This window comes from Phascolarctos cinereus, unplaced genomic scaffold (genome assembly GCF_003287225.1).
Source record: "Phascolarctos cinereus isolate Bilbo 61053 unplaced genomic scaffold, phaCin_HiC Scaffold_2;HRSCAF=192, whole genome shotgun sequence".
NCBI classification, from domain to species: Eukaryota; Metazoa; Chordata; class Mammalia; order Diprotodontia; family Phascolarctidae; genus Phascolarctos; species Phascolarctos cinereus.
The window spans coordinates 251706943-251721589 of NW_027555625.1; the positions used below are offsets into that span (position 1 = coordinate 251706943).

At 36.5% G+C, this 14647-nt stretch overlaps 1 protein-coding gene across 10 annotated transcripts in view; it reads right to left on the reverse strand.

Annotated features, from left to right (window-relative positions):
- ZBTB46 (zinc finger and BTB domain containing 46) overlaps positions 1 to 14647 on the reverse strand; it is a 168961-nt gene that overhangs the window by 46268 nt on the left and 108046 nt on the right. For all 10 annotated transcript variants that reach the window (XM_078149904.1, XM_078149903.1, XM_078149905.1 and 7 more), the window contains one exon: positions 8501 to 8785. In XM_078149904.1, the coding sequence (XP_078006030.1) occupies positions 8501 to 8785 (285 nt within the window). The remainder of the gene's footprint in view (positions 1 to 8500; positions 8786 to 14647) is intronic.

Consider the following 14647-nt stretch of genomic DNA (forward strand, 5'->3'; position numbering starts at 1 on the left):
ATAATGATAATTGATAATGATGTCTCCATATGCTAAAAATAAAAGTTATGACCTTTCATTTTTTCATTAATTTAGTATCAGGGGCTACCTTTTATTATTGCTCTACTCTAGCTTCTCTCTCTCTCTCTTTTTTGGTGAGGCAATTGGGGTTAAGTGACTTGCCCAGGGTCACACAGCTAGTAAGTGTCAAGTGTTTGGTCTGAAGCCACATTTGAACTCGGGTCTTCCTGACTTCAGGGCCGGTGCTCTATCCACTGCATCACCTAGCTGCCCCTACTCTAATCTCTGTTGAAAACATTTCCAAATACTCTAAAAATAAAGATTAGGGTTTTATTTTGTTTCTGTTTTTTTTTTTAATGTACAGAGTATGTCTAGGAGCTGCCTGGTCAAGGTTAACAAAACTATATTTGAGCTGAGGTCTTTGATAATGTCTCACTTGAACATTATTGCTTAAGTCATAGCTACACATCTGAGATACAACCTTGAACTTAGATTTTAAAAGAGAGAAAAGAGAAAGGTCTCCATTCCCTAGAATGGGTCCCCATTCCCTAGAAGGAAGCCTGTGTATCTGTGCAACCCCTCTAGGGAACCATAGAGCCAGAGATGGTAGTGGCCAAAAGCAGCTTCAGAACAATAGGGAAGTTCTAGCAAAGTGGAAGAATTCCTGAAACAAGCTTCATGTAGAGAAGAGGGTGTTCCTGGACAATGCCAAGTTGTTGAAATAAATGGAGGGGCGGAAGGAGGATCTAGGATTAGGCAGGAGCCAGGGTTGAGGGGCAGCAATCCAAAATCTTGCCTTTCTCTTCTATTATGAGTTATATGGCCCATAAAGGCTGGGAAAAGGCCTTAATTCTCTAGTGATCCTCAGTTATTTACACTAATGAGAGAGCCTTAGCATAAGAATAGTGCTAGATCTCTGGGGAAGTGGGACTCACTGGTGGAAGTAGGGGAGGGATTGACTTTTTATTTATTTTCTTTTTTTTATTAATTTATTTTGATTTATCAACAATCATTTCCATAAGCTTTTGAGTTTTAAATTTTTCTCCTCCTCCCTTCCTACCTCCCTCCCCAAGACAGCACGCAATCTAATATAGGCTATACATGTACATTCTTATTAAACATTTTCACACTAGTGATGTTGTAAAGAAGAATTAGAACCCAATAGGAGGAACAACCAGAAAGAGGAAACAAAACACAACAGAAGGGAAAAAAAATATAGCAAATAGTATGCTTTGATCTGCAGTCAAACTCCATAGTTTTTTCTTTGGATGTAGATAGCATTTTCCATCATAAGGCTTTTGGAGATGTCTTAGATCCTTGTACTGCTGAGAAGGGTTAAGTCTATCAAAGTCAGTCATTCCTTAATGTGGCTGTTACTGTGTACAATGTTCTCCTGGTTCTGCTCACTTCACTCAGCATCAAACCATACAAGTCTTTCCAGGTTTATCTGAAGTCTGCCTGTTCATCATTTCTTATAGCACAATAGCATTCCGTTACATTCATATATCACATTCACAATTATGATAATTCTCTGTATCTTTCTCTTCATCCTTTCCCCCCTCTCCCTGTATATGCTTTTCTTTCTCCTTTCTCCTTTTTCCTCCTCACTAATGTTTTGCTTTTGACCACTGCCTGTGATTGACTTTTTAGCAATCCCAAGTGCATGCCCTCTTTTATTTTTGAGGGGGAGGGCCAATCACTAAGTAGTTTCTTAGGGGAAACTGAAGGTCCAACAGAGGTAGGGAAAATTGTCGTGACTGGTTATGGGCTTGGGATGTAAGGCCTTTCTCCATTTTTGTACAAGTTTTTTAAAAAGTTATGTTAAATAAAACCTGTTCTATATTCAATGTAATCTTAACTGGAGTGCTTGTAAGGAAACTGAGAGCCCTTTGATTTTTTCTGTATGAACCCAGACGTAAGCTATATTTTTATGTTCCTGGGATGAATCCTTTGGAAGGGGATAAAATGAGTCAAATCCTAATATTCTCAGAAAAGACTAAACCAAAATGTGGTTTGTGAAACACTTTTTTGGGGGGCTAGGCAATAGGGTTAAGTGACTTGCCCAGGGTCATACAGCTAGTAAGTGACAATATCAGAGGCTGAATTTGAACTCAGGTCCTCCCAACTCCAGGGCTGGCGTCCTATCCACTGCACCACCTAGCTGCCCCCATGAAGCACTTTCTAGACTGATCCTGCTCTAGGCAGAGCCAGAACTTTGGGTTGTGGATCAGAAGGCACAGAGAGCTGTTTTCAATTTTTAACCTTCATTTCCACTCCCCCACCTCTAAATGCATCTTGGATAGGTATGAAATAAGAGAGAGATGAAACGAAATAATCTAGTAATAAGTTCTAACTGTAGCTTACCAAGTTCTGTCCTCCCAGGCTTAAAACCCATTAGAAAAAAAGGCTAAGAGATAAAACCATTAGTCTTAATATATTTTTTATCAGCTCTTAAAACACTGATGCTGCTAGGTAAAGTAGACCTAAAAGCTACACAGCACAATTAAAGAGTTTTTCTTTCAAATTCTATTATTTCCAAGGGAAAAAAAATCTCTTCCTTTACTTCCTCTTTTCTCAACAAGGTCATCATTATCAAGCAGCCACAGTTTGGCCTCTTACAGTAGAGAGAGAGACAGAAAAATAAAGTGATAATGTAAGTTGAAAAATTCAGTTGCACAAATATCAGATAAGGAAAGACAGTTAATTTATTACTGTTGCTAGTTATAAAATACCAAATTAATCTAGAAGTTTTGATGAACTATAAACTTAATATGCATTAGCAGTGCAACAGCCAAAAACTAAACCAAACGAAAAAACCCTCCAATTTTATCTCAGGCTACATTAATTGAAGCATGGTGTCCAGAACAAGGGAACTGATAGTTCATCTGTACTCTATCCTGGTTAGACCCATATGGAATTCTATTTCTATTTTCAATTCTGGAAGCCAAATTTTAGGAAGGACATAAAAAACCCAGATCATGTTCAAAGGAAGAACAAAGTGGGCGACTTGAAACCATGTGAGATGAGAACTGATTGAGGGATGTTTAACCTGGAGAATAGAAGATTCAGGGGAGATAGCTGTCTTAAGGTATTTGAAGAACTCTCATACTGAAAAAAGACAAGATTTGTCCAATTTAGCTCCAGAGGGTAGAATCAAGAACAATGAGTACAAGTTGCAGATAGGAATGTTTTCATTCTATGTAAATAAAAATGTCCTAACAACTAGGACTATCCCAAAGTAGAATGGGTTGCCTAGGGAAAGAGTGAACTCCTCACTACACTGAAGCAAAGGCTGTGTTATCCAGCAGAAGCAACTCATTCCTATTCAGGTGTGTTTTGGGCTCCCTGTCCTATTGGAAAAAAATGAAGGAAACAAGGAAAAATGACAGGTCAAGTGTTATTTAAGTGAAAGCTAAAAGATATATTAAAAAGTCTATTAGTTTATTATAGTTTGCTTTATAGAAAACAACATAAAAATCCCTGAAAATATTTATGATTAGTGCTTTCTGGAAAAAAAAAAGGCAGCTAATTCACTTGCTCTCTAACTCTACTTTTAAATTTGATTTATTTAGGATGATTTGGGGAAGTGTATTTTCAAAGGATAATAAGTTCAATAAGAATATTTCCCCCAGATCTTATAAATTAATACAGGCAGTAGTCCCTGATTTACAAACAAACTATATATAACAAATAGCTGCCTTTGGTGTGTGTGTCTCTCTCTCTCACTCACTCACTCACACACACACACACACACACACACACACACACACACACACACTTCTGAGAACTGTTATGAAGAAAAAACTTGGATTTTTAGAAGTAGAGTATGTAGTACATACACAAGTACAGAAGTAGAGAATGAGAAGAAATTATCAAAAGAACTTAAAGGGACTGATAATAAAGGCAAACTTGGGCAGAACTGTACTGCATATTTGTGTGGCTCTCCTCCTACCTTCAACTATCTCACTCATTACACTGCCGGAAATTTTTTTTATCTTGTTAGACTCTTGAAATTCTATTAATTAAGCATTCTTTTGGGTTAATATTCATCTTCTTGGAAAATGCAAATAACTCTGGAAAGTTACAGGGCTATTAGTCATTTATACATGTATAATAATTTTATCTGACTTCTTTCTTCAAGATATTTAGGTAGAATTAATTATTAGAGAGATTGGAAAATTTGGGGGGAGAAGAAACCTAATAATTTTGGAAGATGATGCATTTTTGAGGATAAAACGGGCTGTTAGCAGGTCCTGCTTTGAGCAACATGAGGGCACTAGGTATCAAGGGAAGCTGGCACTAGGTAAAAGAAGTGGGGTGTACAAAAAGGTTGGTGAGCTGAAGCCAAAGACAAATTTTATCTAAGTCCTTCCCAGATCAAAAAAAGGTAAAGAAAATCTTTTTTTAAAAAGATAATCAGGGAAATGTCATTTTGCTAAAAGGTACGAAAGATAATAAAGTAATATCAAAAATTTTACATCAAATTTCTCTGATAAAGGCCTCATTTCTCAAAGACTCAAAACTGAGTCAAATTATAAAAATAAGAACATTCTCCAAGTGATAAATGGTCAAAGGATATAAACAGGCAGTTTTCAGAAGAAATCAAAGTTATCTATAGTCATATTGAAATGCTCTAAAACACTATTGATTAGAGAAATGCAAATTTAAACAACTCTGAGGTGCCACTTCAGATCTATCAGAAATGAAAAATGCTGGAGGGGATGAGGGAAAAATAGGTACCCTAATGAACTGTTGGTGGAGTTGTGAATTGGTCTAACCATTCTAGAGAACAATTTGGAACTACACCCAAAGGGCTATAAAACTGTGTATAACCTTTGACCCAGCAATACCACTACCAGGTCTGTACCTCAAAGAAATCAAAGCAAAGGGAAAAGGCTATTTATTTATCTATTCATTCATCCATTCATTTATTTATTTATTTTTCGTTGGGCAATGGGGTTAAGTGACTTGCCCAGGGTCACACAGCTAGTAAGTGTTATGTGTCTGAGGCTGGATTTGAACTCAGGTTCTCCTGAATCCAGGGCTGGTGCTCTATCCACTGTGCCACCTAGCTGCCCCACCGTTCATCCATTTATTTATAGCAGCTCTTTTTGTGGTGGCAAAGAATTGGAAATTGAGGGGATGTCCATCAATTGGTGAATGGCAGAACAAGTGTATATGATTGTGATGGAATACTCATTGTGCTATAAGAAATAAAGAGGGGAATGGCTTCAGAAAAACATGGAAAGACCTATGAATTGATGCAAAGTGAAGTGAGCAGAACTAGGATAACACTGTACACAGTAATAACAATATTGTAATGATGATCAACTGTGAAAGACTTAGCTACTCTGATCAATACAATGATCTAAGAGAGTTCTGAAGGATTCATGATGAAAAATGCTATCAACCTCCACAGTGAGAACTAATGAACTCTGAGTGCAAACTGAAGTATAATTTTCTCACTTTCTTTCTTTTTCTTACTTTTTTATGATATGGCTAATATGAAAATATGTTTCACAGGATTTCACATGTATAACTGATAAATTGCTTGCCTTCTCAGTGGGTGGGGGAGAGGCAGGAGGAAGAGAATTTGGAACTCAAAAAACTGTTAAAATTAAACAAATTAAATTAAAAAAAAAAAGAAAAACCTCTTTTTCTTTTTTCTTCTCTGCTACAACAATTCTCTGATCTTTGGACTCAAAATTTAGGGCAATACTTCTAATATCAAAGATTACATTATAGGCTAATTAGATTTTCACGGGTTAGCCTGAGAATCTCGCTGCTAGTTATAACATGGTTCAATGGAAAGATACATTCTAAGTTCCCAAACTTTTAGAAAACTGCCTGATCATTAATTTGGGACCTTTATGCTTTAATTTAGACAGTCAAATAAAATAAATCTATCCATACACTCCAGCTTTCCAAAGGATGAAGAAGGCAGACTTGATCAGTATTTTTTGAACACACACTAGCTGCAAGGTCCTGCACTAAGTACATACAAAGGACAACTTCTTAAGAAGCTTAAGATCTATTGAGGAAAATGGAAAAACATACACATGTGAAAGACTTAACATTTAAAACATACAAATGAGTCTAAAAGGCCATAATGTAAATTATGGGCTTAAATCAAATACCACTGGGTTCTTAAATCAAATGTCATTAAAATTTTGCAGAGAAATCACATTGAAGAAAAAAATGATTTTACTAAGTGAAAAGTGATCTGTTTGGTGGAATAACTAGGGAAATCTCTAATGATCAAGGTCATCTGATTTCACTTCGGGAAGCTATCTCATACTACTTAACCTCCCTGTCATTCTCCCATATGTCTCATCTTCTCCACTGGCCAAACAAACAAAACCAAAAAACCCCAAATGCTCTCCAATTCATAGGATCTTAGTGTTGAAAGGGAATTAGAAGTTATCTAGTCCAAACCATGCTTGTATAGGGGTCTCCTCTCTAATAACTATTTCCAGCCTCTGTATGTAGAACTCCAGTGAGAGGGAAGCCACCATTATCTGAGGTAGCCCATTCCACTTCAGTTAAGAAGTTTTTGCTTATGTCAAGCCTAAAATGGCTTTATTTGTAAGATTCCTTAGTTTCCACCTTTTCAGAGATTTCATATGCTTGGAATACTTTCCATCTATCTTTTTTTTTATCACTGCTAATATCCAGAATCCTTTAAAATCCAAACACTGATAACAGCAAACATACTGCAGAAACCTTAGCAATAAAATACACTAGGAAGGAAAATACACAAGATATCCCCAATTCTTTACTCAAAGGGAACTACAATTTTCTTTAATATCCTCAAACTACAAATTTTAAAGTATAATCCTTTAGTCTTATTTAAAACAAAGTTGGAGAGAGATTTAAAATCCAAATACATTATTAGATTCCTCAGGGTAAAAATGATTGGTAACCTCTTCTTCAACCTCCATTATTCCAGTAGAAAAAACTAAATCTATAGCATTTATAAATGTCACAAAATTTTATTCATAGTTGGAAAGTTACCCTTACTTTGTAGAGTATAGTGAGATGCCCAAGACTTCATGCATCTCCCCCCTCTTCCTTACATTCTGAGCAGATGCAAGCATATCAAATACACTTAAGATGATCCAAGTGGTCTCTACAAATCAAACAATAACATATGCTGCTCTATTCTTATTTTCCTTAGCACAGAGCACATTTAATCATAGTTCTCTTTTCCCATCTAATAAACAATTGGACACATTAATAAACCTAATTCTCTGTCATACCCCTACTTGCCATGTAACAACTTAACACCCATCACCCAAATGCGAAAAAGCATACAGGATAGTGATGGTTTTGTTTTTTTTAGTAAAGCCATTTTAAAAAGTTACTTTACACATGATGCCATAAAAAACCTTTAGAGAACTCTTATGTTGGAGAAAGTACAGGCTGAACAAGCTTAGTCAGAGGCTCCTGTGTCAGTCTACCAATTTAATGCTTTAAGAACATCACAACAAAGAAGGAATTAGTTGTCCCAAAGTGAGAAGTCTTGTGAAAGGTGTGGTATAGTCCAATGACCATAATCTTAATAGTCTTAACTTGAATCTCTCAACAAATACTAAAAGAGGAGAGTATCTGGTTTAGAATATGTAAGCCACTAGATAGAAAGAAAACCACAGAATAAATTCCCTTATAGCATCAGTTACTCAATAAATTAAAGTAATACTGCCCTTAATTCTCATAATTTCTCAGAGTAGTTTATCAAATCTTCTGTACATCCAGAATTCAACTTAACACATTTAAGTCAAGCCAAGTCAAAAAAAGCTCTTACATAACTCATTTGTAACCAGTATTTTCTGTTGAAATAAAAGTAGATATAAATACTTAGCACTTCTTCATTGGTTCTATTTAAAAACTGCTTTTCAGTCACACTGCAGTAGAATCAGAACAATTTGGCAGCAGCAGAGAGCCAGCAGAGGGAGCACAAAACCTTTTGGAATTTATATTCTATTATATCTAATACAGTTTCTCTAAACTTCCTAGAATGCTAAAGTTTTCCAAGGTAGCTTGTTACATTTTTACATCTAACCAAATTTTGGATAAAGTTTGACAGGAGCCTTTAAATCTGTGTTTGAAGTATTATTATAGTATATATATTACTAAATTTCAAAATAATTAGTCCACAATAATTAATGTCCTTCTTTGCAATGATTAGCAAGTGCAATGTTAGTTAAACTCTTTCCTTTAAAAAGTTAAGATACATTTTTCTCCATAAGTTTTCAACACACAAGCTTTCTCCTGTGATATTATTTTAAAAACCCAAGATCTAAACATATGGAACAATTAGCAACTTAATCTTTACCTTAGAAGGAACACAAGAGTGTTCACTCTCAAATAGCATACTGAATTTAATAAATATGATGTGGCTTAAATTATTGCCTTATCTCCCATGAGATTTTCAATATAGCTTTTGAAAACAAAAGCTAAGGAGAATAGGAAAAAAATATATATATATATATAAACTTACGAGATAATGAATGTGTGCCTTTGGGCAAGTATTCAAACAGCAGAGAGCTATCATCTCCTAGCATATCTGCTTTCAGAGACAGCAAGCTGTTCTTACTCATGAGAGCTGCCCGTAAATTAGCAACAGCTGTAGCCTGGTGCAGTGCATCTTCCTTCTCTGGGGTGAGGGGCTGGGACAGGTAGCTAGCTTCTCCTCCAAGGAGGGCCTCATCAGCATTTGCATAGAGGTCAGCTCTCTCCCCCCGGCTATCAGAGCTGCTGGGTTCTGTCATGGTCAAGTCAGCATCTGTGAGATTAAAAAACACTATTAGAAAACAGATTTTTAAAACTATAAGGAAAATGAGACAAATTTAAGAAGATCAAAGATAATAATTGTCTTTGTTGCCAGAGTAAGGGTGCCCTACCAAACTACAGTTTGGGCAAACTTAATAGCCAATTTAATTGTATCTTATTAGATATATTTGAAGCCATTCAAAAAACTCTAAATTGCCAAGAATCTGAATTAAAATAAATCAAATCAAGCTTTCTGGTTTAACAGTGGAAAGTAGGACACAAGTGGCATCTTACCCCAGCCTGCTGACTGAAAATCACAAGACGTCTACATGCTGCTGGAAAACCTAAAAGCATCAGGGAGCCACATTTAGAACAACAGGGTAAAGAATGAGGCAGGTGCCCATGAACAGACATGGGCCTGACTCTCCCTTGAATACTGTGCAACACTTTGCTATGCTTCTGTTTCTCCATCTATAGAAGATGAAGAGGTTGCCATGACTTGTAGATAGAAAATGAGATGGCTGTCAGGAACCAGGGGAGACAAGTGAGGGGTTAGGATCAGGGGTTCTTAACCTTTTATGTATCATGGTCCCCTTTGACAATCTGGTGAAGACTACGGACCCTTTGCCCCCTTCTCAGAATAAAGTTTTAAAATGCATAAAGTATAGGATTACAAAGGAAACAAATTTATACTGAAATAAAGATGATGTGATTTTTTTCCCATAGAGGATCACAGACCCCTTAAAATCTACCCACAGACACCTTAGGTGTTTATGGATCCCAGGTTAAGAAGCCCTAGGTTAGGTGGTCCCTGAAACAACTTCAGGAGGTAGCCGAGGGAAAGAAAACCAAATACTGGGTGAAAATTAGAAGAAAAATAAGATTAGTTAACATCTATGTCCCACAAAAAGTACAGCCTATCTTGCCTAACATCTTAACTAATTCCGGGAAAACATGATGTTAAGGTAAAGCAATGTTACAGGCGTCAATTCGTTCCATAGGAAGTTTCTTACAAATGGGCATCCAGCTTAATAAATTTACTGTGGGGTTTTGGCTATAATGTATTAATGATGTTAATGCAAAATGATGTTGGTCAGGACAACTTTGAGAGTCTATATGAAAAAAGAAAAATAATTTTTAGTAGAGAGTGCTTTCTTGCACACTACAAAAAGAGTAGTATCCAGAGCAGAGTAATACAAAGAAGGCTGATAAGGGAAGACATGAAAAATAATGGTCAAAGTATTTGGATAACTTCTAGAAGAAGTCTGGTCTGAAAGATTCCAGCTTCAATATAAATCCGTTTTAGAGAGAAACAATGGAAAGTGATAATAGAGGGAACCTGCTGACAAGAAAGAAATAGTAATGGCAGACAAGTAAAAGTGAGGAGCATTGATTCTTTGGAGATATCAAAGAATGAGAGGAGATAACCTACTGAAAAGAAAGGAATAAAAAGAATAAAGTGAAAATACCATGAAGAACAAAAACAAGACAGATGCAAGGAAGCTCTCCACACCTTGCAAGAAAGGTGCTAGAAAGTTTAATTGTTAGTTTTTCAGATTGTATCCTTCCTTTAATTTATAATCTTTATTAAATGTAAGCCCTGATTTATATCTTATTTGTACTACTGGTACGTGTCCCAAAAATTTCCTTTTTGTTTATAATACTAAATCATTCAAAAGATATTAAACCTTAGTGTCACAGATAATTGTTTTATGCAAATAAGTTTCCATTTGGTTTCCTATTTCAAATTTGCATCTATAATAGCGGATCTGAACTAACACTTGGCATAAATAAGTTCCTACATGCTGCCCACAAGGATCAACTGTTCCAACTCAAAGAATAATACTAACCACAACAAGATATTCAATAAGACATGCCAAAAAGATTCTAGCTTTAACAATAAGAAAGACTTCTGTCCTTTGTAATGCAATATAGCTCACATGACATTACTATTTCATATTTATATAGTACTTTATGATTTTCAAAGTGCTTTGATATATAGATATAGATATGTATATATATGTAAATATAAAACTTCATTTAACCTTACTATAGCTATTTACACCAGAATCTGTTCACATTTAAAAAGTCTGCTATTTCTAAATATAACACTACTTAAATAGCATAAGAAAATTTGGGTAAACTAAATTTCTGGACAAAAGAGCTGGCAAGTTACAAGGTGTAGTGTATAAAGAGCTGGTCTTGGAGCCAGAAAGATCTGAGTTCAAATCCCACCTCTCACATATACTAGAAGAGTAACCCTTAGAAAGTGCTGACTTTCATTGGTGGAGGGAGCACCCTTATCCTGAAATTCCTTATACCAGTCAGTCAACAAGCATTTTAAAAATAAAATATTTTACTTTGTTTTAATAGCCAAGATCTGCCTTGTGTCCCCCTCACTCCACCCCACCTCCCTCCCTGTCACCACCCCTTTTTCTGATCTTGGCCAGTAGAGAACACAAGAAAAACAAAACCCATAACAAACATATATAGTCAATTAAAACAAATTTACACATCGTCCATGTCCAAAAAATATTTGTTTCATTGTGCATTCTCTCACTAATTCTTTGGAATCCTGGTTGGTCATTAAGTTGGTAAGAGTTCAGTACAATAGTATACCAAGGCTAAACCCTCTACTGTTTGAACAAGTGATCCCATTCCAACCTGTCTCCTCCAACAGATTGCCCCCACAGTCATCCCTACTCTATCAGTTATTTTTTTCACACTCTCTGTCTACCGGCTTCTTCTCTACTGTCTACAAACATGCCCATGACTCCCCCCTATCCTCAAAAAACCCTCACTTGATATTTTTTATCTTTACTATCTAACATCCTATATCTCTTCTGCCCTTTGGGGTCACACTCCTTGAAAAGGCCATCTACAATGGGTGCCCCCACTTCCTTTCCTCTCACTTTCTTAAGCCCATGTAAATCTGTCTTCTAACCTCATCATTCCACCAAAACTGCTCTCTCCAAACTTACTAATGATCTCTTTATTGCCAAATCCAATGGCCTTTCACCCACCCCCATTCTTATTTTCCTTGACTTCTCTATAGCCTTTGACTCTGCTGATCTTTTTCTTGATACTCTCTTCTTTCTAGGTTTTTGGTATACCACTCTCTCCTGGTCCTCTTCCTACTTATAAGACCATTTCTTCTCATGTACATGTTCCACAGGGCTCTTTCCTGGGCCCTCTTTTCTTCTCCCTCTGTACTATTTCCCTTGGTGATCTCATCACCTCCCATGGATACCTTCGCTATGTTGATGATTCTCAAATCTACCTATCCTTTCCTAGCCTCTCTGCGGACTTCAAATCTCACATCTCTAACTGTCCTTTAGACTTCTCTATGTGGATGTCCAATAAACATCTTAAACTCAACATGTCCAAAACTGAACTCATTGTATTTCCCCCTGTACTGCCGCTACCACCCCCTCTCCATTTCCCTATTACTTTTTAGTGCAGCACTATCCTCCCAGTCCCTCAGGCTTACAATGTAGGAGTCATCCTAGGCTTCTCATTATCTCTCAGCCTCCATAGCCAATATATTGCAAAAGCCAGTTAATTTCACCTTTGCTACATACGCCAACTTCTTTCCTCTGCCACTGCTACCATTCTGATGCAGGTCCTCATTGCCTTATGCCTAGACTACTACAATAAACTGCTGTGGACTTGCTTGCGTCAACTCTCTTCCCACTCCAATCCAATTATTATTTATTTTTATTTATTTATTTTGGTGAGGCAATTGGGGTTAAGTGACTTGCCTCAGGTCACACAGCTAATGAGTGTTATGTGTCTGAGGCTGGATTTGAACTCAGGTCCTCCTGACTCCAGGGCCAGTGCTCTATCCACTGTGCCACCTAGTTGCCCCCCCAATTATTATTTATCCAATTGATTATTCATCCACCAAAGTGATTTTCTGAAATCACAGTTTATTCCCCTACTCTAGCGTCCTCTTCCTGTCTCTAGGATCACACACAAAATCCTCTGTTTGATGTTTAAAGCCCTTCATAACATAACCCTCTCCTACCTTTCCACTCTTCTTATACCTTACTCCCTGTCACATATTATTAGAATTAGAAATTTCTGTAGGAGGAAACTGAAAATAAAGTAAGCAGGACTATTTATTTGACAATTTCTATAGAAAACAGTGTCATATTTTCACACTAGATTTACATGGCGTGTTATATGCCTGCTTACTGATAAAGAAGAAATTTAAAGGTAGAAAAGGCCACCAATTAATCAACATTAATTGGTCAAAGAAGTTCCCCTGCATTCAGGGTTCTTAACTTTTTTTGTGTTATGAATCCCACTGGCAGTGTAGTAAAACCTATGGACCACTTCTCAGAATAATGTCCTTAAATGCATAAAATAAAATACCCAGGATCACAAAGAAAACCAATTACATTGAAATACAGTTGTTAATATATGAAAACAAACAAGTCAATGAACACTCCATTTTTCAACGCAGGGCATTTTCTCTGGCTGTCTACCTAAAATGTTTTCCTTCCTCAACTCCATCTACTGACTTCTCTGACTTCCTTTAAGTACCAACTAAAATCCCACTTCAACAGGAACCCTTTTCCAATCCTTCCTAATTCTAGTGCCTTCCCTCTTTTATCATTTCCTATTTATCCTGCAAATAGCTTGTTTGTACATATTTGTTTGCTTGTCTTCCCTAACAGATTGTGAACTCCTTGAGGACAGGGACCGTCTTTTGCCTCTTTCTAGAACAGTGCCTGGCACATAACAGACATTCAGTAAGTGTATATTGATAACTGATATCACATTTACATACCATATCTATTCCTCAATGTATGGGTACTTTCTCAGATTTCCATTCTTTGCCACCTCAAAAAGAGTTACAAATATTTTTGTACATCCTTAAAATTTATTTTTGCTTAGGACTAATCTCTCCTTTAACTCCCTCCTTCTCTCTGTTGAATGAAATGTATTTCTGTATCCAACTGTCAACAAACATTTATTAATTTTATCTTTTTTTTTTAGGCAATTGGGGTTAAGTGACTTGCCCAGGGTCACACAGGTAGTAAGTGTCAAGTGTTTGGTCTGAGTTCGCATTTGAACCCAGGTCCTCCTGACTTCAGGGCCGGTACTCTATCCACTGTGCCACCTAGCTGCCCCAACAAACATTTATTAAGCATCTAGTTATGTGCCAGAAACTGTGCTAAGCCTCAGAGGTACAATGAAAGGCAAAAAACAAAACAAAACAGAACACAACACCAGTTCCTGTTCTCAAAGAGCCCACAATCAAAGGAGACTACATGCAAATAATTATGTACAAACAAGCTATATACAGAATAAATTGAAGATAAGAAACAGAAGGAAGGCACTGGTACTAAGGGGGATCAGGAAAGGGTTCTTGCTGGAAGTGAGATTTTAGCAAGGACTTGAAAGAAGTCAGGAAGATAGAAATGAGAGGGAAGAGAATTTCAGGCATAGTGGATAGCCAGCGAAAAGTCTAAAGTTAGGAGATGGAGTGTCTTATTTCAGGAACAGCAAGGAGGCCAGAGTCACTGTCCAAAGAGTATGGGATAAGAATACACCTTTGAAAGTAAGAGAGAGTAAGGTATAAAAATATACCGATATAGTAACAGATCTAGTTCCTATTCTTAACTGCTGGAAAAAATATTTACTGAGTAAAGCTGAGATCTATTGGAAGATCCAGCATAACTGTTAAGTAATATAAATGTAAGTAATATAAACTTTTAGCTTGGAAACCAAGTTGTTCTATTTAATATGTCATAGTCAAATCATATAAAATCTTTAATCCCTTGCCAAGGTTTCTTGGCTCTGACTACTCTCTTAACATTTTGGTAAACCTGGCAGCCCAAATTTCCCAATGCTTTCAATTTACATT